Here is a 23,646-nt window from a genome sequence, read left to right on the forward strand (position 1 = left end):
ATAAAAATTTTTTAAAAAAAAGGATGCAACAAGTGCTACCCATGTATCAAAAAGATGTCCAATATAGATTCAAATCTGATATGACGTGTAAGACCCCATTTACACTGAAAGATGATCGCTCAAACGACAGTCTGAGTGACAGTTTTGAGTGATCATCTTTGCATAGTCTATAGTAGCCAATTAGCTACTAAAGAGCTATGCAGTCGGAGCAAGACACCGCCACTATCACTCGGTGAGCAATACAGCTGTTCTGCATAAGCAAACAGCTGTATTGTTCTCTGCGATTACAGCTCGCATCCCGCTGTGAACTACCAGCGGGACACGAGCTGAAAGAATCTTATCAGCACTGCCAACTGTGATAACAGCCTGCACCGCTGATAAGAGTTCCTGCTCAACTCAAGAAAAATAGAATTGAGTGAGAAACAAATCGTGCACGAAAACTGCACGAAGTCCGTGCATTTACACGCAACGGTTATTGCTGAAAAGATGGCTTGGAACGAATTTTGAGCGACAATCGTGTCTTAATGAGCCTTAAAATGTAATTTAGCACACTGTAAAAAACATTGACTATGACAATGATTCCCTGATGGATCCCTCCTCTTCCACCTTGGAATGAGCTGAGGATAGTCTCAAGGCTACATTACTGGCCTAAAATAAGGTAAAAGAACAGAGCTCCAATCACTATAGAAATGGATCAAGACTATAAGTTATCCCCATACACAAGATAGGGCATAACTTGCTGATCAGTGGGGGTTCTCAGTGGTGAGACCCCCACCAATCTCAAGAACCAGGTGCCCCATATCCCCATCTTGCCACTGCAGTTGTCACTTCCCCCATCTGCAGTGACATCAGAATGAATAGAGTGCGGGCCAACAATGCCTAGTCGGCACTCCATTAATTTCAACGTGACTGCTGAAAATACCAGACTGTTTGTCACTTGCACACATCAGCAAAACCCACTGAAAGTAAATGGAGTGTTGGCGCACTTGCATGACCCCATTCAGTCTTGTCCTCACTGTGGGGTTGCTGCACCCCCCCCCATAGTGAGAAGAACATAGGGGATAACTTGCAACTGTGGTAGAACCTCCTTAAAGATTGGCCTACGGGCCCTGATGGGAAATTCCCCCCCCCCCCATCCTCTATTATCGTCGTCTCATTCCAAAAACCATACATTTTCCTTTTCCATTGACATAGCCATATAACCGCTTGTATTTTGTAGGACAAGTTGAAGGTTTAATAGCATCATTTTAGAGTACATGTAGGGCTTATTAACACAGGTGATTTTAAAGTTAGATTTCAATCTAAGTTTGTGACCGACAGAACTTGGACCAATTAAAGTCAAAACGTCTATTCACATGTGATGTTTTTTCACAGATCAATGGTCCATGTAATAAAAAATAGCAGATTTTATTCAGGTGCGATTCTTAGACCAGAATCGCCTATTCAAGTCATTGAGTGCATTAAAAACATGGAATGCACTCACAGGGCATGTGCATATCCGTTTTTTTCATGCACCCATTGACTTTAGAGTTTTAAATACCATTAGCTAGGCCACCTTGCTTTTTGACACGAGAGGACACTCGCACGTTAACACAAAAAGTGATCTAAAACGCCTATACACCTGCAGTAAAACTAGTCCGTTTTACACTGACCGAAATTGCACTCACTCGTGTGAGTAAGGCCTTAGGAGGACTCATTACTTTTACTTTTTTTGCCGTCTGGAGGGACGGAAATAAGAAAAAAAAACATTCCGCTATGTTTTTATTTCAGTTTTATTTTTACAGTGATCACTGTGCAGTATAGCTCTCAGAGGCTCCTTGTGCGTAGTGGACCTTTCTTTCCACTTGTGTACAGCTTGTTGTCCACTAGACGTCTCGACAACGCAGTCGAAGAGATTCTGCCCAGTTAACAGTTTGAGAGAATGCATTAATGGTATGCGAGAAGCTGGATGGTCATATTGAAAAAGTGGCTGTTCTGACCAGACTGTTAAGAGGTGTAGGGACCAATGGATGCATGAGAGTTTGCAAACAAGGCCATTGGGCTCAGGATGCCCTTGACAGACCACCAGTAGAGAGGATCACCTGATCTGCCAAGCACCAGCAGCTCCAACTGTTTCATTGTCCACCATCCAGAGACAGGTGGCACCATCATTACACCCCTGTGTCTGTCAGAACCATTACCATGGGCTTAGCTGAAGGACATTTGGTGTCACGGTGCCCATTACATGTACTGCCTTTGACACCCACCAAACAGACTCTGTTTGCAGTGGTGTCACAAACAATAAAACTTGACTGCTATGGAATGGTCTTCAGCGATAAATCCAGGTTTAGTTTGGGCACTGATGATGGCAGTGTTCATGTCTGGAGATCTTGGGGTGAGCGCCTCAATCCTACTTTTGCTGTAGAGTGGCACACTGCCCCCACTGCTGATGTGAGGGTTTGGGGGGGCCATTACACATGACAGTTTGTCACCCCTAGTAGTGGTACGAGGGACAATGACAGCTCAGGGATATGTTCAGGACATCCTGCAGCCACATGGGTTCCTCTCATGGCGGCTTTCAAGAGGCATTTTCCAGCAGGATAATACTCAGCCACACACACAAGGCCAGTATCACATTTTCTATCCAAGCTAGAGGCGGTACAAGAGGGTACTAGAGCCTCCATGCCCGCCTGTATCACATCTTGTATCCAAGCTAGAGGCGGTACAAGAGGGTACTAGAGCCTCCATGCCTGCCCGTATCACATCTTGTATCCAAGCTAGAGGCGGTACAAGAGGGTACTAGAGCCTCCATGCCCGCCCGTATCACATCTTGTATCCAAGCTAGAGGCGGTACAACAGGGTACTAGGGCCTCCATGCCCGCCCGTATCACATCTTGTATCCAAGCTAGAGGCGGTACAACAGGGTATTCTTCAATCGGTCAGTTCTCCATAATAGATTCCCCTTTCGCTCTGATATTGTAATCACTTACTTCTAACAATGTTACAATCACACAGAGAAAGTTTCATTTGATTCTGACAACTCCTTCTAGGGGAGGGACTGTTTTGACAATGAGTACATGACAATGATTACAATAGTTAATACAAAGTAATAAAAACAATCATCATACCTCTCCAGACATATCGGGTGCTAGAGGAATCGCAGGCCACAAGGAAGAGTAGATGCCAAAGAACACGATCCATAGCAGGATGCTCCCCCATATAGCCACATGACTGAACTAGTGAGGAAAACAATGAATAAAAGAAAAATGAATACTAACATGACTAAATATTACTTTCATATGTATCTGCATCTAAGCAGCGCATCTGAAGCACGCGGTCATACGCAGTCTTCCTTGTTTCATTTTTTGTTTAAAAATTTCACGCTGCCGCTCTGCAGCGGCATGTATAAACGTCCCCCATACGCAGTGTAATTGCGTATGTACAGAGTGGATTACACGCCCATAGGGAACAATAGGCTCGACCGCTCGTAATACTCAGCAAAATTAATTTTTTTTTGCATTTGTATGACACGCAATGAATATGCGCAAATGTGAATAGATCAATGTACTTCCACTGACTCCATTCACGGAGTGTTACGCACACTTAATACGCAGTGAAATTAGGCTCATGTGAGCCCGGCCTAAAAGATAGAAACCTTTCATTTCATTTTGTGGAACGGTTAGATAAAGTTACTGCGCCATTTCATCTGTAGCAAATCTGCAGCCACTAAACCGTGAAAATCCCTTCCTGCAATAAAATGATGTGCCCTACAGATAAAATAGCAAGGACATTTTACTATTTAACACCGCTGAGCACAATAGTAATACAGCGTACAAAGAGACATTGTAGACAACCTCTATAGTGTCAGTAATATTAACCCCTTCACATCCCAGGACATACGTACGTCATAGGTGTGCAGGGTTAATATGGCACGGGCTCAGAAGCTAAGCACACTCCATACACAGACGGTGTCCGTGGTTCAATCAGGATTGTGACTCTAAACCCTTCAAAAGCTGCTCTTAATTCCGATAGTGGCATTTAAATGGTCTGCAATATGAAATGCCATGGTGCCATTCGAATGTCATGGCAGCCAGAGAAGTTCTAAAGGCCCCAGGGCTGCCAAGTATTTCTGCCTATTTAAATGTGCCTGTATCACATCTTAATACAATACCGGCAGAAATACCATATACTGCAATACTGAAGTATTGCAGTATATGATATAAGTGATCAAACAATGGCAAGTTTAAGTCTGCTATGGTGACTAAAATAGAGAAAAAAATTAAAGAAATTAAATAAAATAAGTTTAAAAAAAAAAACCATAACGTATAAAAACAAAAAATATTTACTGTATTCAGATTCTGGTAAAATGTTTCCTGAGAATTTCCTCTTTGCTTACCATAGTCCAATGTGATGTTTCTAGCCCCGCTTTCAAGCAGACTGTTATTACCACAAACTAAATGAAAAATACATATTAAATCCGCATTAGTACAAGGAATCTGGTGTACGACAGATTAGAATTGGGAGTGTTTATTTAATGTAACATTTCAACAGGAAGAGGGGCATAACTATTGGGCTTCATTAGCATGTGTGGTGGTGCCTGTAGGGGCCCTAAGAGCCTCTAGCACATAAGAGGACAGCAGTGTTATAAACAAACAGTGCATAGGTGTAAAGAGATACATACATTTCAGGGAGACCCCCCCCCCCCCCCCCCAAAAAAAAAACAAAAAACAAAAACATAACTAATGCCCATAAAGGTGTCCCTAGCCTTTAGCTATGTGGCTTACTGCTTAGTATTACCATATATTACATGGTGCAAACATGAGAGAAGAGTTACAGAAATGACATTACATAAAGATCAATTGCCATTTTAGGTAGGCTTAACTTGTAAAAGACTGCAGCAAATGTATCCTCCAAGGCAGAAGTTTCCACCTTTTACAAAATTACAACTCCTAAGGCACGGGTATGCTGGGAGTTGTAGTTCTGCTGTTATTTGAAAGCCACAAGTTGAAGCCCACCACTGTAAGAATATAGTCACTGTGTGGAATCACAGTTTAACATGTAAGGCTAACTTATCTTGCTTCCTTTTCTGCAGCTGTATCTTGGATTCTGCCCGCCTTATGCCTAATGTGCAGGCCTTCCATAGAGCATGGAAATACTAATGGTGGCATTATGTGGGACAACCATTATCTGAATAGTCGCTTGAAATGGTCACTACTGCGAATTGTTAGCACACAAAACGACTGTGTGTGTTTTTACACATATTGATAGAGAAAGGGGGAGAGAGAGAGGAGGGAGACAAAAAAAAGAGGAAAGAGAAGAAAAAGACAGAGAGAAGGAGGAGATAGAGTGGAGAGCTGGGCTAGTAATTGAAAAAAACTGATGATTGATTGTTCACAGCAGATAATTAAAAATCGAGAAGCAACTATTTAAAATCCCATTTACATGCGATGATTATCGCTTTAAATTCGTTCAAATGACAGCATTTGAGCGATAATCATTACATGTAAATGCAGGCAGGGGGCAATTTTTGTTTAAATGATGATTTTAAGGTGAACTTAAAATCCATCCTTTAGCTACTGCAGATAAAACAAAAACCTTTGTCTGTCAGACTGCAGGCTGTTATCTCCGCAGGGAGCCAGCAGATAACATTGCATTCAGCCGACATCCGCAAACAGTTCCTGGAGGCCCTTTTACATGCAAATGAAGAAGATGATAAAGTGTTAATGGCCATCAGTGGCCATTACCACTTTATGCAAAAAGTTCGCTAAAACTTTCAATCGTTTGAAAGATTATATTTGCGTGTAAATGGGCCTTAAGATAGGGTAAAGAGCGATAGTTTATCAACTATCAGGGCTCATGTTTAGATGGAACAACTGCTTTTATTTGCTCTATTGAGTGACTATTCGGATGATAGTTCTCATATGTAAAGCTACATAACTCAGCCGGATAGCTTGGGATATTGCATATAGTATTTCTTATGTAGATACCCATGAGCTCAGAAGTCATGTGCCAAAACAAGCAAGACTTTGGTGGAAAGAATTCACGCATAAGCTAGTTTTATCCAAAATTACATGTAAAATAATGAGCCTGTATCAATCAAGGGAACACTTAAAACTTACAGTGTAAACAATGTTTCCCAATAAAAGGTAATCCGATGCTTTCCCGTTCGCAAACACAGTATCTGTAAAAATATAAGGAAACATCAATCAAAAACTATACAAATCAAACAAAAGTAGTTCCAATATTAAAAGCCTCCTTCTCCTAACGATCATTGTCTCTTCACCCCAACAACCTTAGTTCCATCTACAGAGCCCACCCTCTCCATTTCTACTGTTTGTAGCTCGTGGATGTTGGACTGTAGAACAATTCACTAACTTGTACAAACGGAGCCTAAATGGAGACGTTCTAAATCCAAGCTACAAAATGCATATGCAGAATGAGCTCTACAGGTTATTATGTCAATGTTATACTGGGTGGATACAAGTTCGGCATTTTCCATTGCAGCTGTAAGATCTGCCTCCATCAGGTAATAAGTGGGGTGGAATAAAATCTAGAAGCGCTGCAGGAAACCTGGCCTGAAGTCTCCTTGAGAAAATATAGTTAAGGAATATTTGGTCTGTGGACTGATCTGCAGCCAAAACATTGGTTTCAGGACAAACTTCAAAGATGAATCACCTGCTTCTACCTTAAAGTGCTGGGGGGAAAACCGTGAATGCCTTTACTTATTGGAGAGCCGGAGAGTATTTTTTCGTGACATATTGTACTTTGTGTTACATTCATGCGGCCCATAAATATTATTTAATTCATATATGATTGGATTCATGTGGTTTACAGAAATAAAGTGACGCACATTTTAATTTTAGTTTTGCCATCTCACTTGCTGGCATCAAGCAGTGACCAGTTTCACAAAGCATGTTACAAGTATGCCATATTAACCCTTTCCAATCCAATTTGTATCCTTTATTTCCTATGGGGGGGGCGCTTACTCTTTTTCTGCCGTTATACAACGGCGCTATCTGCTGGATAAAGCCAGTACTGCATGAGGTGACACGTTGGATAGGATGGCAATATACAGTAAGAGAACCCCGACGAACGTCTTCCAACATCGGAGCTGTACAGCCTTAAATCATAAGGTCTTCAGGTGTCAGATCTTGGATTGGAAAGGGTTAAGTGTGACGACATCTGATACAATACGAATTCATAGCCAGTTATGGTAATAGGACACCATGCACAAGCGTAGAAGGCGTAGCTTTGTGGGGAGGGCTTGTGGAACATGTGCTCCGAGTGCTTACTTGACCATGGATATTTACATACAGGACTACGGTCTTGTTCACCCAGATGTAAGGGAGACCAAACTTTGCTTACCTGCATGTATTTCGCCTGCTCTGGAGTGTTGTGAGCGCAGATACAGAGCACACAAAAGAACGTGCAAAAGCACACGGATTCCATACGCAAGTCTCCTGAATATTTTGCACGTTCTTACGCATGTCCATTGATTTCATTGGACGTCTACGATGCGTAATACACACCATGATCGGACGTGCTGCATATTTTTTCACGCGATCACACATCGCTTTCAGAAATACGCTAAAAAGTGAACTAACCCACTGAAATCAATGGTGTCTATGCACTGTGTATGGCACGCGCAATTGTTGATCAAAAGTCTTGTGGTGTTTTATCACTGTGGTTCGAATATGAATGACTCGAGACCTAATGTGCGTGGAGATCTATGAACTATATTTTAGCAAATGACTAACGATAAATCATCGCTCAAAGCAAAAGAACGACCGCCATTCATGGGCTTCAATGACTTGTCTGAGCGGTTATCTGAACGATACTTGCTTTGTGTAAAAGGTATCTTAAAGGGGTTGTACCAATATTACAAGCTATCCTCTATTCACAGGAGAGGAGATCACTTGCTGATCGGTGGAGGTCGTAGCGGTGAGACCCTCACTGTGGGGTTTACTGCAACCCAGTGAGAAGACAGAATATAGTCTTGGCAATGCAAGCGCTGATACTCCCATTCACTTTCAATGGGACAGCGGTATAGCCGAGTGGCAAGTGCCCAAGTATTTCTGTTAGCTCAGGGCCATTGAAATGAATGGAGCGCCGTCTGCACATACTCGGCCAGTGCTTCATTCATTCGGATGGCAGCGACAGACAGAACCGAACATAGGAGCCCCTTTGTCGAGATCGGAGGGGGTCTCTATGTATAGTGGATAACTTGTCATCTTGGCGACTCCCTTCAAGGCAGCACACTAAATCTTTGCTTGGGGTGTAGGAAAGCCTAGCTGTTATTCAGCATGGCAGTATCATGTACATGCAGTCTTTCTGTCCAGTTATGGAAGCCGAACTGATGTTTTAAGTGCACAAAATAAACATTAGTTGTGTTCCAGACACAGGACGCTAATCTGGCGCTACACAGGGTATGTCTTTTTTTTGCTGGATTCATGCAGAATTCAACAGAAAAAAACTAAATTGTGTGCCTCTAAAAAAAAAAAAAAAATTATATATATATATATAATAAAAGTCAGAACTCCCCTACATGTTAATGGTGCCAAATTAAGGCTCAGAACTCAAAGGATAGTATATAATAGCTATAATATGGTCAGATAGCTGTGTGCCAATGGTAAGAGCAGGAATCCAACTCAGAATCCCAGTGCCAAATTAATTTGCGAACCAATGGGTCAGAAGCAGGGCCATGTTTTCCGGAAATGAGGAAGCCATGGGATAACATTTTTGAAATATTTAATAGTCTAGAAAATCTGATAGTATGGCAACTTCCTAATTCTGATCATACTGTATAGTCAGTATTTTACTTTCTAGCTATGACAACCTCCTAAGGTATACAGGGGGTGCTGATAAGTCTTTGGCTTTGTGTTCTTTTTTTGTTTCTATGGTAACGAATGTTACATCACATGAAAGTCTTATGTGTCTAATAGAGGTTTTCAAAATTTTGTAGCTTATGGCAACAGTGATCTCGGCACGCGGGAAAACAAAATGGCGGAGTCTAAGGCGATATTCACAGCCAATGAGAGCAGAGAAGGGATACAATTCTTGTTTCTGCAAGGAAAGTCCGCGAAGGATATTCATGGTGATATGTCGCAGACATTAGGGGATGAATGCCCTTCATATTCTACAGTTAAGAACTGGGTTGCCTAATTTAAAACGGGCCACTTCAGCATCAATGATGAGGAACGTCCTGGATGACCGAGAGAGGTTGTTGTTCCGGAGATCGTCGATGCTGCGCACAACCTCAGACTGGAGAATCGGCGAATTTCAGCTAAAGGAATAGCAGACCTCATGGGGATTTCTGGTGAACGTGTTTGTGTCATTATCCATGAACATCTGAACATGAAGAAGCGATCTGCACATTGGGTCCCCAAATGTTTGACAACAGATCAGAAAAGCATGCGAGTGAAAACTTCCCGGTCCATTTGTCAGCGTTTCTGGACTGATAAGAACTTCCTGGATCAACTGGTCACTATGGATCAGACCTGGATTTATTTGTATGACCCTGAAACAAAGGAGTAGTCAAACGAGTGGAGGCACAGTGGTTCTCCTCACACAAAGAAGTTCAGGGTGCAAAAATCAGCCACTTAGGTGATGGCGTCTGTGTTCTGGGATAAGGAGGGCGTGCTGCTAGTGGACTACCTTCAAAATCGTTCCACCATCAATGCAAGGTATTACATTGAACTTTTGGACCAATTGAAGGCAGCTCTGAAGGCCAAAAGGTTGGCAAGCTGTCCAAAAGAATCTTGTTCCTGCAAGACCACGCCTCCACTCATACTGCACAAGTGACCACGGCAAAACTGGTGGCGCTAGGCTTCCAGCTGGTTGACCACCCACCTTATTCACAAGATCTAGCTCCCTCCGACTATCATCTATTTCCAAATCAGAAGAAACAAGGTACCCTCAAGGGTACCAAATTTCACACCATTTCTGATGCCTTGGCTGCTATGGATGACTGGTTTGAGGCAGAATCTAAATCCTTCTTTTTGCAAGGCTTACAGAACTTGGAATACTGATGTAAGAAGTGTGTTGAGATCAGTGGAGAGTATGTGGAATAAATGTAAAGTTTCATCTTCCTATCATTTCTTTCTGGGTAAAGTCAAAGACTTATCAGCAGCCCCTCGTATTACCCATAAGTAAGTTAGTTCACAATCCAAGCCCCATCTTAAGGGAATGCTCATAAAATAAATGATCAAACCTGGCTACTCTGTCACTAATGTGTCACGTAAGAGAATGGGGCCTTACCGTGCTGCAGAGCTTTCAGCGGGAACCAAAACAGGATAATACTATGGAAAAGACCATTCAGGCAATGAACCCAAAAAACCTGGAAGAATACAGAAAGTGAAGAGATTCCATTGTAAAGACAGAAGCTGGTGAACCATGACCTCCCTTTTATCCATGTGCAAGCAGTGTGACTGTCCGGACACCAGCCCAAAGCTTCATTATATGGTCGGCAAATAGGCAACAGTTTGGGAGAGTCAGTAACAAAACGAGTTTGAAAAAAAAATATGTATCAAGAAAATAAGCTGCAAGCAAGAAAAAGAAAGTAACCATTTACTAAAAATGTATCTACAAGTCATAACGGAAATTTGAATTTATATACAAGTTCTGAAATAGAAAAATAATCTAGTAAAGGAGTTGCATAGCGATGTAAGTAATTGTAAGCTGCCTATTTAGCCATCACGGCTGCAGTACTACGATCACAAAGAAGCCTCCTTGGTTTTGCCTTGCGCTGCAGCCCTAACCTTAAAATACACTAGTTTTTAGATAAGCTACAATATTAAAATGTGATTGTTCCCCGCAAGAGAAACCAAGTAATTTTGTAGATATGATACCTTTTAACAATATTTGTTTATTAATTGATTTTACGTTGAAGTAAAATATATAGGGTGACAAGGAAAAGCAAGAATTGACTCCCTATTTATGAACCACCACGCCAGACATACCAAGTGAGGACTTTTTTTGAGCTTATTAAACATTTTGGAGACTTTTCTGCTGAGCCCAACGCCTATTCTATATGACTTCTTAAAGCTAGATACACCTCTGTGGGGTTCGTTTTTTCTCACTTAAATACAAGTATTTTGGGCTGACAATCATTTTTGCAGTAATGTTTAATTAAAAGTTTTGCACCGTTTGTCTTCTGCAGCAAACCACCCAGGGGCTTTACATGGATGGCAGTCCTCCAAGTAATCTCTCTAAAAAGAGTAATTAGACGATTGTCATGCTGTGTAAACACAGGATCAGACCGGACAAGTGAGGGATAATGGCTCACTTTTCAGGGTCTCTTGATTCTTAGCTCACCATAAAACCAAATGAGCATCGGCCCATCTCAACAGGCAGTCATTCATCTCTGAACGACTGCCTGTTTACTTTGAATGGAGGTGGTGGCTGGAAGGTGATCTCCAGCACGCTCCACCTGTAATCAGTGAGCAACAGTTATCCCGTGTAAGACCACCCCGAGTCTAAATGGGCAGCATGGTGGCTCAGTGGTTAGTGCAGTTGTCTTTTAGCGCTGGGGTTGAAATCCCTCCCAGGACAACGTCTGCATGGAGTTTGCTCTTCTCCATGTTTGCATGGCTTTCCTTCAGGTACGTAGATTTCCTCCCACACTCAAAAAAACCATACAGATAGGTAATATATATTGTGAGCCCCAATGAGGACAGAACCAACTATGAAGTAATGTAAAGTGCTGCATAATGTGATCTAGAAATAAAAAAGGTGAAAAAAAACCCATGGTCAATATAGGTGCTTTTAGACGTAATAATTAGAGATGAGCGAATCTACTCGGTTCGGGTGTTTTTGAACGAAAAGATTCGGGGAGACAGAGATCTCCCCCCTGTTCCCCACTGCTACCCCCCACCCCCAGGCGCCCCCGAATCTTTTCGTCCGAGTAGTGAGTTACTCGGAAATAGCGGTGCTCGAGTTCAAAAACACCCGAACCGAGTACGCTCGCTCATCTCTAGTAATAATCATTTTAAAAATTGTTCAAACGAGAAAAAGCGAACAATATTTGCTCAGTCTAAACGTGAGCGAACGACGAAAAAGAAAAACGCTTTCCGTTTGTCATTCATTTTATGCAGGCATAAAAACAATGGGAAAGCAATCATTCACTCCCTCTCATTTGCTTATACACGCACTGAACGAAATGAGCCAACGATGCATTTGCCTGTCTAAACAGGCTGCACAAGTGCGAACGAGTTAGCGGTGCCGTCCCCTGATCAAAATGGAGAATCGGCTTGTCTAGAAAGACCGTAAGTTGACTACTGCTTGGTTTTTGAGGTCTCCATCTCTCTTGCACCTTTTATCAGCCAATTTATCATTAAAACGAAGAAATGTTTTTGTGGTCTTAAATTAGCTGATAAGAACTTGCAGAAGAGAAGCAATAAAAAAGCTTAACCCCTTGAGTGGCACGCCCGGAAAATTTTCCGGGACGAGCTCCACTGCCGATAGTGATATAGCCCGGAAGATTTCCAGGCTATGTATCACTATGGGAGCTGCAGAGCACAATGCCACAAGCTGTGACAGTGTGCTCTGCCTGCACAGACCCACACAGAGCAGTGCAAGGGCTTTGAAAAACCAGCAGAAGATATTGCCGATATGCCGGCAATGTCCTGCTTTGTTTACAGGTTGCCATAGAGACCATCGGCTTGTCAGAAGCAAGCCGATGGTCTCTGTGACAGGGAGAGCTTGGTGCTTGGCTATCAGAGGACAGCTAGGTACCTGCTCTTACAGCAGAGATCAGAGAAAACCTCCGATCTGCTGTGTTAACCCTTTACATGCTGCAGTCTATGTGACTGCAGCATGTAAAGGGCTGTCACTGCAGCATGTAAAGGGCTGTCACCATCGGACCCCCGGAATGTGATCAGGGGTCCTAATGGGTCCCCGTGGAAGTCCCCTAAAGGGACAAAAAAAAAAAATTTTAAAAATTTTAAAAAAAAAGTTTAAAAATTATTAAAAAAAATAAAAAAAACCACTTGTCTCCCTTTACTTTGTAAAAAATCAAAAATACAATCACACATGTGGTATCCGTGTGCGTCGTAATGACCCAGAGAAGGAAGTTAATACATTATTTAACCCCTTAATGACATGGCCCCTTTTTTTCTTTTTTCCCCATTTCTTTTTTTCCTCCCCCCTGTTTAAAAAAATCACAACTTGTCCCACAAAAAACAAGCCCTCATATGGCCATGTCATGGAAAAATGAAAAAGTTATGGCTCTTGAGACGCAACTGCAAAATTAGTTGAAATTCAATGATTAGACCATTTTAAAAAACCTGCCCTGGTGGGCACGACAGGGTGGTAGGAAACCCGCCACTCAAGGGGTTAAACCACAAGTGGCGATCCAGCACATTGACTGATGCCCTATTGAGAGTAAAAGGACGTTTTAAAGTCTATTTACATGGAACGACTTTCGGGCAAACGATGCCCGACTCGTCCCTGTGCTTCCTAGCTCCTGTGCTGTCACACGGGAGCTAGCAGAGCTGCCTCGCTCACAAAGCGGCCAGCAGGGGGGCAGGGCAGTGCAGGAGATTTCTCTCCTCTCGCTCCCCCGCCCCTCTCCACTGAGATAACACAGCGGCCGTTCACTACTGAACGGACGCTGTTTAAAGTGAACAATGAGCTCATCGCTCATAGTTTATGCAGCATAAAAGATCAGCAATGAAGCTCATTGCTCAGTTTAAACAGCGGTGTTATCTCAATGGAGAGAGGCGGGGGAGCGAGAGGAGAGAAATCTCCTGAACTGCCCTGCCCTCCTGCTGGCCGCTCTGTGAGCGAGCCAGCACCAATAGCTCTCATGTGACAGCGCGGACACACAATGGGCCTTGACCCGGGTCAATAATAGTTTGGATTTTCGTTGAATCGCAGGAATCCGAATGATTATCGTTCAGTGTAAATGCATGCCCCGACGGAGACGAATGAGAATTTGTTTGCTTCTCAATCAATGAACAGTGAATCAACCTGTGTAAACAAATAGTCACCTATTCCTCTATTCATTAGCAATGCTTGTTCCTGTGAAGAAGCACAAGAACGATTATATCTGGGAAAACCTGTTGGGCATTTGTGATTGCCCCGTGTAATAGATACAGTGATATGCAGAAGCTGTAGAAGACAGACGATCTGGGCAAAATTTTTCATGAAACCCTCAGCAAAATTTCCGTAAAAGAAAAAAAAACATTTCCCCTAAAATAGTCTCTGGCATATTTATCACACCTAGCACTGCTGATGAATCTGGAGCAAACTACGGAGAAACCCTGGTGCACCGCTTGTATGGTGTACCGGAATTAATAAATCTCATTGTTTACTTCATGGTCTTAAAAATAAAATAACATTGAATTATTTTTTTTAGAATTACAAGAACTTTAGAATGACTCCTAATACGATAAAAATATTTTACAGCTCAAAACATCACGAACAATCAAGACTATTTAGCAGGTGTGAGGTGCATTCTGACATAAATCTCCACCATGTTGTAGGCAGGTTCCTTGCTGAGAAAATACATCCACATTGGGGTTTTTCTATTATTAAACAAGTTAAAAAAACAAAAACAAAAAAAAAACAAAAAAAAACTTTTTTCTTCCACTTTCGTTCATCAGTGATTGAGCAAATTCTTCATTCAGTGTATGCATTAGCGTTGATCTCATTTAACGCTTGCCACCTATTAACCCCATAACTGGCAGATGACCGAGTGGCCGTAAATGTTCCCTGCGCCGCGGTTACTGTATCGCTCCATGCACATTTTCTGTGACAGGCAGCACAGGTGGGTGCAAGACAAATTAGTTTCTTTGCTCCCATTCTCTTGGCCACACTACTCCCATACTAATCCTATAACCCCTGTGGGGCCTTTTTAACCTTTCACCCTTCTTTCCATAACAAGCATCTCAAATACCTCACGGTATAAATGAAATGCATATATTCCCCAACCTATTCATTCGCCATTACATTAAATACAAATAATGATTGTGGAAAAAAAAAAAAGGAGGTGGAATATGAAATTTCAAAACTTCATCCAGAAAAAACAGTGTGAGTATCACTGGGTGGTTTTGCTGTACTTTTGATTAAATGCATTATTCCCCATTTGTCAGGTTGCTAGTCTCAAATCACTTTCACATAAAATACTTTTTCTTTTCTCTTCTTTTTTTTTCAGCTGCAGCAAGTGTGTAGCCTTGGAAAATTCAGAGTTACAAATGCCAAGATAAGCAACATAATACTTTAATTTTTTCAACATAGTACTGAAACAGAAAATTCTGTGTTCTGAAGCTTTGGCCTATTGTAATAGTAGATGTAGAAAAGGGTTTTAATGACAACAAAAGACTAATTCTTGGTGAAACCTAACAGGAAAAAAAAAATTACAAACTAAAAGTTTAAAAAGACATTAAAAAATGTAATTCGTATCAATAAAATAGTTGACACTTTACATAATTACTAAACAAAACAGTGTTAAACAAAACAAGATCAACCAAAAGAAAATGAAGCTGAGAAATAGACTTTGGGTTGTTTTTATGTTTTTTGCTTTTCCTTTAAACCCGAGTATACAGGATTTGTGTTCACGGTAAATTGTTCTACATGAATTCTTTCACTTTCTAAATGCCGACCATGAAATTCCCCAGACTGAATTTGATTGAATTGAAGGGAATTCCTTTCTTACGTCTCAAATGTGAAATGTTTTGCAAGCGTTTGTTGGAAGAAATAATAACACTAATAAAAGAAACACAAAATCTGCAGCCCGGGGTAATGACAATGTCTAACACGCTTCTCCTCATCTTCTCTTTATTCCTTCGGACAATTCTCCAGAGTGGTTGGTAAATCCATTAGCGCACATAATGAGAAATCCATAAGGCATGACATCTAAAAGGACAGGTTACATTTGCCCATTGTGGACAGCTTCATATGCCTCAAACAGCGCTATTGTACAGTCCACATAAGTAAGGTGTAGAACAAGTAATCTATGGTAGCGGAGAAGTTAACCTAATATGTTGTAACTTTTTAAGTCAATCGCCACCTTAACCCTTTCCAATCCAATGTCGGGCCTGCCCCGACAATCATTTGCCTCCACAGCGCCGATGTCGGGGCAGGCCCGACACTGCAGTGCAGGAGTGCATCTGCACCCAATCATCAGACACATCGGGTGCAGATGCACTGCTGCACTGATCCTCATCAAGCACCCCCGAGGAGAAGGCAGAAAAGGTTTTTAACTAGAGATGAGCGAACGTACTCGGATAAGCACTACTCGTCCGAGTAATGTGCTTTATCCGAGTACCTCTCTGCTCGTCCTGAAAGATTCGGGACGCGCTGCGGAGCGGGGAGCTGCAGGGGAGAGCGGGGAGGAACGGAGGTAAGATCTTTCTCTCCTTCTCTCCCGCCCGCTCTGCCCCGCTCCGACTCACCTGTCAGCAGCGGAGCGCCCCGAATCTTTCAAGACGAGTACAGCGGTACTCGGATAAAGCACATTACTCGGACGAGTAGTGCTTATCCGAGTACGTTCGCTCATCTCTATTTTTAACCCTTTCTGCCTTCTCCTTTACACATTACATAGCGCTCAATTAGCGCTATGTAATGCATGAAGATTCCGGCCGGCGATCATGTGACCGCCGGTGTTACCTGACCACCAGCGGTCACATGAACGGCGAGCCGGTAGCCTGCAACGTGGGGGGACCTGCTTACCTGTCCGGCGTCTTCCGCATTCTCCCTTCTGCCTCCCGGCCATCATGTGACCGCTGCGTGCCACCTGACCCCAGCGGTCACATGATCGCCGAGTCGGGAGGCAGAAGGAGAACGCGGAAGACGCCGGACAGGTAAGCAGGTCCCTCCATGGTGCAGTGAGCACCTGCACCCTCCTGAACTCTGTCAGTTCAGGAGGGTGCAGGGAAAATGTATTTTTTCTCATCCATTCTCCCCAGCTCCAATTTATTTGAAGCTGGGAGAATGGATGAGAAAAAATAAATGGATTGGAAAGGGTTAAACGTCATCTAATTTTTAGGTCCAACATTTATTTCTTAATATAAAACTTTATAGCAGTGAGAAGTCTACTTTTATAATAAGGAGCTTCTAATCCCCAATAGGCTGTGAGCAGATATGCCAGGAAAACTGCATCTGACCAATGCGGCTTCTGATTGGCTGCAGCAGTTCCAAAAACAAAGACTGGGAGGACCATGGGGCTGCAGTGCTGGTTCTTCGGATCTCAGGATGGGCAAGCGTCTCTTGTTTTATTAACAGAGTTGAAGTAGTAAATAAAAAAAAAATTGTAACCAAACCAACTTGTTTAATATCAAAGTGTCTGGTGACAGGTTCCCTTTAACTCCGAGATATGATGTACTAAAGGGTGACGTTATTTGTATAGAATCTGAAGGAAGGAGAAACCATGAAAGTACTGAAGTACTTGTGTTATGGCATTCATTCCAATTTATTACTTTTACCACACAAATATTATTTGTGTAATGAAATAAATCAGACATTATGCATATGAAGACGTCAAAAAAGAATTGAAGGGGTAATCCGGGCAAAAACTATTGATGACCTACCCTTAGGACAGGTCATCAATAGTTATTTGCTGGGAACCCGCCTCTTGAGATTCCAGCCATTAGCTGATCACCCGACCCGCTGTCATTGCAGTGGACAGGTTGTGTGTCATAGGTAACAGGAGCGGAAGTGTTCTAGCTGGCTTGACTCCGACTGAATCAATGGGAGCTGAAGTGTAATAGTTGCTTCAGCTTCCATTCATTTCAATGGAAGTGAAGCCAGATAGGCCCTTTGGCTCCTGCCCCATATGACGCAAGTCGGACCTGCTGCATTGACAGTGGGCCATGAGATCAGCTCATTGTTGGGGATCCATAGAGACAGGTCCCCAGCGACTAACTGTTAAGGACCTATCCTAAGATAGATCAACAGTTTTTGCTGGAAAACCCTTTTAACAAAGAGATGAGCCATATTTTAGGAATGACCAGACTTGCACTTACTTTAGTATTGAAGTCTAGAGCGTTCTGCGACGTCTTGTACAGTTCTGGATACTTTAACATATTCTCTTTGCGGCAGGATCTTTCAAAGATTCCAAGGGTGAGGGGAGGAAGTGCTGTGAACATCTAAAGAAAGGGAGATAACTCAACTTATCAAGAGTGTTTTGCAGTTACTATCATCACCCTACAAATGTCAACATGTGTGGGCTTGAAACCTACCACGTTGTATAGACCAATGCACCATCGTTCAAAGAGAATTTGTCCAGAGAACCCATTCATAAAGGCAAACCAGATCTGGAAAAGAAACAGAAACATGTTCATTAATCTTGTCCATGGGTTAAAAAAACATACATACCCCAATCTTAATGTCTCACCCTGGCACAATATTTACTTGTTGAAAAGCAGTTTTTGGTATTAATAAACAGACACACAAATTGCAAAAAGTTCCTTAATTTACATGACAACATTTAATTTCCAAGCTGCAGCTTATGTAGGCACATCCTGTACTTCATATAAGCCGCCAACAGCGACTCTAAGGCTCTTTCCCAACTGTCAGATTCATGTCGGATTTCTTTCAGTGTTCTACAGCTGATTGTCAGTAGAGGCAACACAACAATAAGTGGGGCTAGCCTCCAACAGATAGGTGTGCACACCAGAAAGGAACTCAGTCTTAATTAACAGGCTTCCTATAGGAGGTAAGAATAGCGTTCCAGTGGGCTTTTTGCAAGTTTTGAGTTCTCAAACCCAGTTTAATCGAGTTATTTGAAGGAACATTGCAGAGCGACTATGGAGCACAACCACCCAGGGCATCCGATGCTGCCCCTGGGGTACCCCATGACACACTGAAGCACATATATAAATATATTGAGAGGGATAACCATGGCAGCCAATTAGATTGCAGCTCTCATTTATCGAATGCAGATTGCTAAATTAAAGCGGTTTTCTGATTGGCTGTTATGTGTAACCAACCCTGGCAACTGCTTTTCTCTGCATTAGTTTTAGTTACCTATGTGACTTTATACAACTTTTCGATAACTTGTGCAATGTTCACTGTATGATGTAAATAGGGTCAGAATTCCCCAAATTCTCTATTCATGCAAAGACATGCATAGGCTGCTGTTTGGCAAATTAACCCATAAGGTCTACCACCATAAGTGTATGGAGGGAGGTCGCGAGTAGTATATGGCATGGGCTTGGGAGCAGTGTGCGCTCTATACCCAGTGGGTGCCAGCTGTTTCTGGCAGCTGACACTTGCCTTCTCCGATTGCAGCTGTTAACTCTTTAGATGCCATTGTCAAAGTTAAGAGTATGTCTAATCAGCCAGCCATAGGGAGGGCCCCTCCTGTGCCCCATCGCCACCCCCCTCAAGACAGAATCACGGGGTGCTGATGAATTCACATGGCCGCCCGAAGCTTAGTGAAGTTAAATTAAATTTTAACAATAGAAAATAAAAACACTATTAGAAGTTCAACAACTCCTTTTCCCATATGAAAAATAAAAACAAAAATTGGCATCTCAATGTCCGTAAAAAAAGCGCAAACTACTAAAATATTTAGTTTGTTATTCATCCTACATAGTGAACATCTTTTTCTAAAGAGTGTGCCAGAATTGCAGGTTTTTGGGGTACCCCACCCACCTCCTTAAAGAAAAAAAAAAAGGAAAAATGAATAAAAAGTCTTCAAAAAGTCACATGTATTCCAAAATGGTGGCAAAATATAGGTCACCTTGCAAAAAAAAAATAAAAATAAATTTAAGGAGAAAAAGACTTCACACAGTGCCATAGATGGAAGAATTAAAAAAAAGTTAGGGGTCTCCGGCTATGGAAATAGAAAGCCATTTAAGTTAAAAAAAACACAAGTTTTTATTACTTAAAAAAAACAAAAAGCTGTATAAATTTGGGATCGCCGCATTTGTACTGACCCGCTGCACAGGTAAACATAGTAAAAACAAAAAAGAGCCCAAAACCATAATTGCGCCACAATTTATTATTACTTTTTTTTTTTTTTTACACATTTTATGGTACATTAAATTGCAGTATTAAATAAATAAATAAATAAAATACAGCTCATCCTGCAGGGGGAAAAAAAAGTTAAAGCTGGGCTAAAAAAAAAAAATATAAAAAGAGCAAGTTTTATAAATTACTGGTCATCAAAGTGTTAAAAGAAGAACTTCTGTTGTAAATGCCTATTGGTAATTGCCAGTTAGTCTCCGAATACAACATCATAAGTGAATAATTAACAGTGTATGGATTTTGATCACACATCCTTTAAACAAACATAAAATTAGTGTTCGGTAAAGTACTGAAAATACCGAGCTGACCCAGCAAGTCAGATCACGGCCAGCGGGGAAAGGATTAAAGCAACTAGTGGAGGGGGAGCACTTCTTCACTGGGGATACAAAAAGTGCATGACATGCCGTACAAATGAATTTTAGAAACAAAGTCCCGGGCTTTGTCACAGTGAACGCTTCATTTAGCCACATTATGGAAGCATGAATTGCTACAAATTCACCATTTATCAATATATACCCAAGCTGGCTCCCTGAAGAATGGTTGCTCAGGACAAAATGTTTTTTTTTTTCCAACAGAAAAAAAGAGAGAAGGCAAAAACAAATTGCCACGGTACATCCGGGCAAGCGAAAGAGAAAAAAAACACAACTTAAATGTACTCCGCCGAATCAGAGAACAACCTCGTTGCTGAGGGTTTCCCAGAAAATGTAAAAGACCAAGCCAAAAAAAAAAACTATTGCCTGCATTTGGACAAAAAAGAGCCTTTAAAAAGTTCCGACAATCGGTTACATTCACCCAAATGTTACTTTCCCTCCATCTTTAGGTCGAATCAAAGTGCAAACTATCGGCCAACATACGAGCAAACATTAGCCAATTGGGCAATTTATTAAAAAAAAAAACAAACAAGCTTTCTGGTTGGCTGCACATCTCTTGGTGTACGCAGGGAGAGATGTATGGGGACCAATAATCATAACAGGCTTTTATCTGCCCATGTAACCATCATCAATGATCACTGACCGACATGTCCATGTCTCCCAGCACTTGTTACAGGGGCAGATTATCTACTTGTGTATATGGTCCCCTATATATCCTTCTGCAAGGTGGGCTCTGTATTTGTGCTCATGCACTGATGAACTTGAAAGGGGTTGTCCCATAAAAGAAGCTCATCATCACCTATCCACAGGATAGGGAATAAGTATCTGATCTGTGGGGATCAACCACTGGGAAAACTACCAATCATGAGAACAGGGACTCCAAAGGTCCTTGAATAGTGATGAGTAAAAACTTTTCAAAAAAAGTTTAGGCCGCTTTGCTGAACTTGGGCAAGAAATGTGTTTTGGTCCAAATTAGTTTGAACCAAACCTGAACTTCACCAATACCCCTAAAAATGGTGTGTAACACGGTCTAAGAGCTATAAAGGCCCTGTATATCACTCTCAGGCCATCAAGGACTATATCCAAGTACTTTTGAGTTGCTTTTAAGGCAAAATTAATGAAGAGCAGAAAGGTGACATAGAAAAACTGTTTGCAAGGCAGTATGGGCTCCCCTGAGGTCATCTGATCCTTCCTCCTCCTTTCTGCCATGTGGGTTAAGCTGAGACAAATTGCAAAAAGTTCAGTTCTGCACAAACCCAAACCTTGGTCAAAGTTTGACCATTTTGTTCACTCAACACTATCCTTGAAGGCATGGAGCTGTGGTCATGCATGTGTACGACTGCTCTATTCATTTCTATGGGTCTGATGGAGATGGCAGAGTGCTTGTATTCAATTATTTCTGGCCGTCCCAATTAAGTGAATGGAGCAGTAGTGTGCATGTGTGAAGGCCACACCATTCATTCAGTGGCCTTCTAGACTCCTTTTCTCCAGATCAGAGGTGATCCCAGCAGTCAAACCCCTACCTCTAGATGTGGATTGCCTATCCTGTGGATAGCAGATAAGTATGTTATGTAGGACAAACGCCTTCAAAAAAGTAATCTCCATCTTTGCAACCAATTACAGCTGGATGCATCTCAGCTAAGAAAAATAAAAGCATATTGCTAAATATTCTACCTTTCATGTCTACTCCTATGACTCCATGATTATATATGGCAACAAGTCATGTGTAGTGTCATCCTGCAATCATATGCCCATCTGCTCTCTACTCCTTGCTTACCTACCGAAAGATATGGTAGGGCTCGTTAACCTCAACATCGGAGGGTCTGTTCTGAACCTCTGTCGCCGAGTTCTGTTAAATAATGCTGCGCTATTTCATCCGGTAGAATGCGGGAAGCCCGGCCAGAAACCAAATGGACCTCAATATAGTCAATGGGGTCTGTTCTGCTGCCATTCAGCCACTGGGTGCAGTTTTCCTGCTCCCATAACAGAGCAGGTAAATGAAACCAAAAAGTGCACTTGGGAAAGAGCACTTTGCAACAGGCAAGAGACTACAGATAATTTGTATATGTCTAAACACGGAGAACACCGTATAAGAGCTGTAAAACTGCAGCTTTAAAAAAAAAAAAAAAAAAAAATTTTTAAGGCAGCGTTCACACTAGTTTTAACAGATTGTTTTACAAAAAAAAAAAAAACGGAACTGTGCAAAATGTAACTGAAACAGAAATTGATGGAAATCATTCTTTCAGTTTTTTGGCAGAGCCATCACACGCATCCTTCATAAAGAATACTTTCTATTAGTTTCCATTTTTCAGCATTTTTACTGATTGGCTTGTTTAGATTTCCCTCCCTCCCAATTTCTCAGTTCTCTGTGCTTGCTCAGAGATAAAACCGGATACAAAAACGGAAAGGAAAAACAGATGAAAACTGATTTTTTAAAAACATACTAGTCAATGGGAGATACAAACAAATAAATAAAAAATTCAGTTTGCTTTTTTTTAAACTGAAGACAAAAGCGCGGTAGTCTGCACTTTTGCTTTAGTATAAATAACGGAATTGAGATGGAAAATTGACAAACTGAAGGTCTTCAGTTTCAATGCATTTCTATGGGCAGAAAAACAAATTTTCTTTCTCTCTGTTTTGCTCCTCCTACGATGGAACAGCTAGACTAATAGATTTTTTAAAATATATTTTTTGTATTATAGGTGCATTGGAACAATTAAAAAAATAATGCAGAGGGAGACCTTGGCTTATAAAAAAAGGCAAGTCTGTAAGGCAAGTACAGTGTATAAACCATTCTAATAAATAAGAGAATATCATTTGCTAGGAAACTTTAGAGAAAGTAGCCAGCGCAGGATTTGGATACATGAAACAAAGTTAGGTAGTACCTCCGAGCAAAGTGAAATAAAGGGGCGCTGCAAATCAACTGTAACTGCAGGCCGCTGCTGCATCTTTTGCATTACAAATACCAACATAATGAATGTGTGATTATCTTAAATCATATACAGGGGGAATTAAAAAAAAAAGAACAGTGCAAAGCCAATTTCTTCATACATGAATGGACCTACAACAGCCAGAATGGCATGAAAAGACAGAAGAACTCTAAGTTTTCATTGCACCTTACAGATGTTCCATGTGAGCCGATGGTGACACGGCAGATGACAAGTCGGTACTCCAGTCCTGCGCAGATACATCCCCACACATCTGTTATTAATTCCACGATGGTGGATCAGTGTTATTTTAAATAGTCTAGTATCACCAACAGTGGTGCCCACAAACATCTGTATGGTGCAGGAAGAAAATATAGAAAACTCTACAAGTTCATGTT

General features: G+C 41.6%; 1 protein-coding gene across 4 annotated transcripts in view; it reads right to left on the reverse strand.

Annotated features, from left to right (window-relative positions):
- Positions 1 to 23,646, reverse strand: part of ATP8A1 (ATPase phospholipid transporting 8A1) — a 197,879-nt gene that overhangs the window by 26,072 nt on the left and 148,161 nt on the right. For all 4 annotated transcript variants that reach the window (XM_066573135.1, XM_066573136.1, XM_066573134.1 and 1 more), the window contains 6 exons: positions 18,159 to 18,233; positions 17,943 to 18,065; positions 10,237 to 10,315; positions 6,099 to 6,160; positions 4,376 to 4,432; positions 3,108 to 3,215 (listed from right to left, as the gene is read on the reverse strand). In XM_066573135.1, coding sequence (XP_066429232.1) covers positions 3,108 to 3,215; positions 4,376 to 4,432; positions 6,099 to 6,160; positions 10,237 to 10,315; positions 17,943 to 18,065; positions 18,159 to 18,233 — 504 coding nt within the window. The remainder of the gene's footprint in view (positions 1 to 3,107; positions 3,216 to 4,375; positions 4,433 to 6,098; positions 6,161 to 10,236; positions 10,316 to 17,942; positions 18,066 to 18,158; positions 18,234 to 23,646) is intronic.

Source organism: Eleutherodactylus coqui, chromosome 7 (genome assembly GCF_035609145.1).
Source record: "Eleutherodactylus coqui strain aEleCoq1 chromosome 7, aEleCoq1.hap1, whole genome shotgun sequence".
Taxonomy (NCBI): Eukaryota; Metazoa; Chordata; class Amphibia; order Anura; family Eleutherodactylidae; genus Eleutherodactylus; species Eleutherodactylus coqui.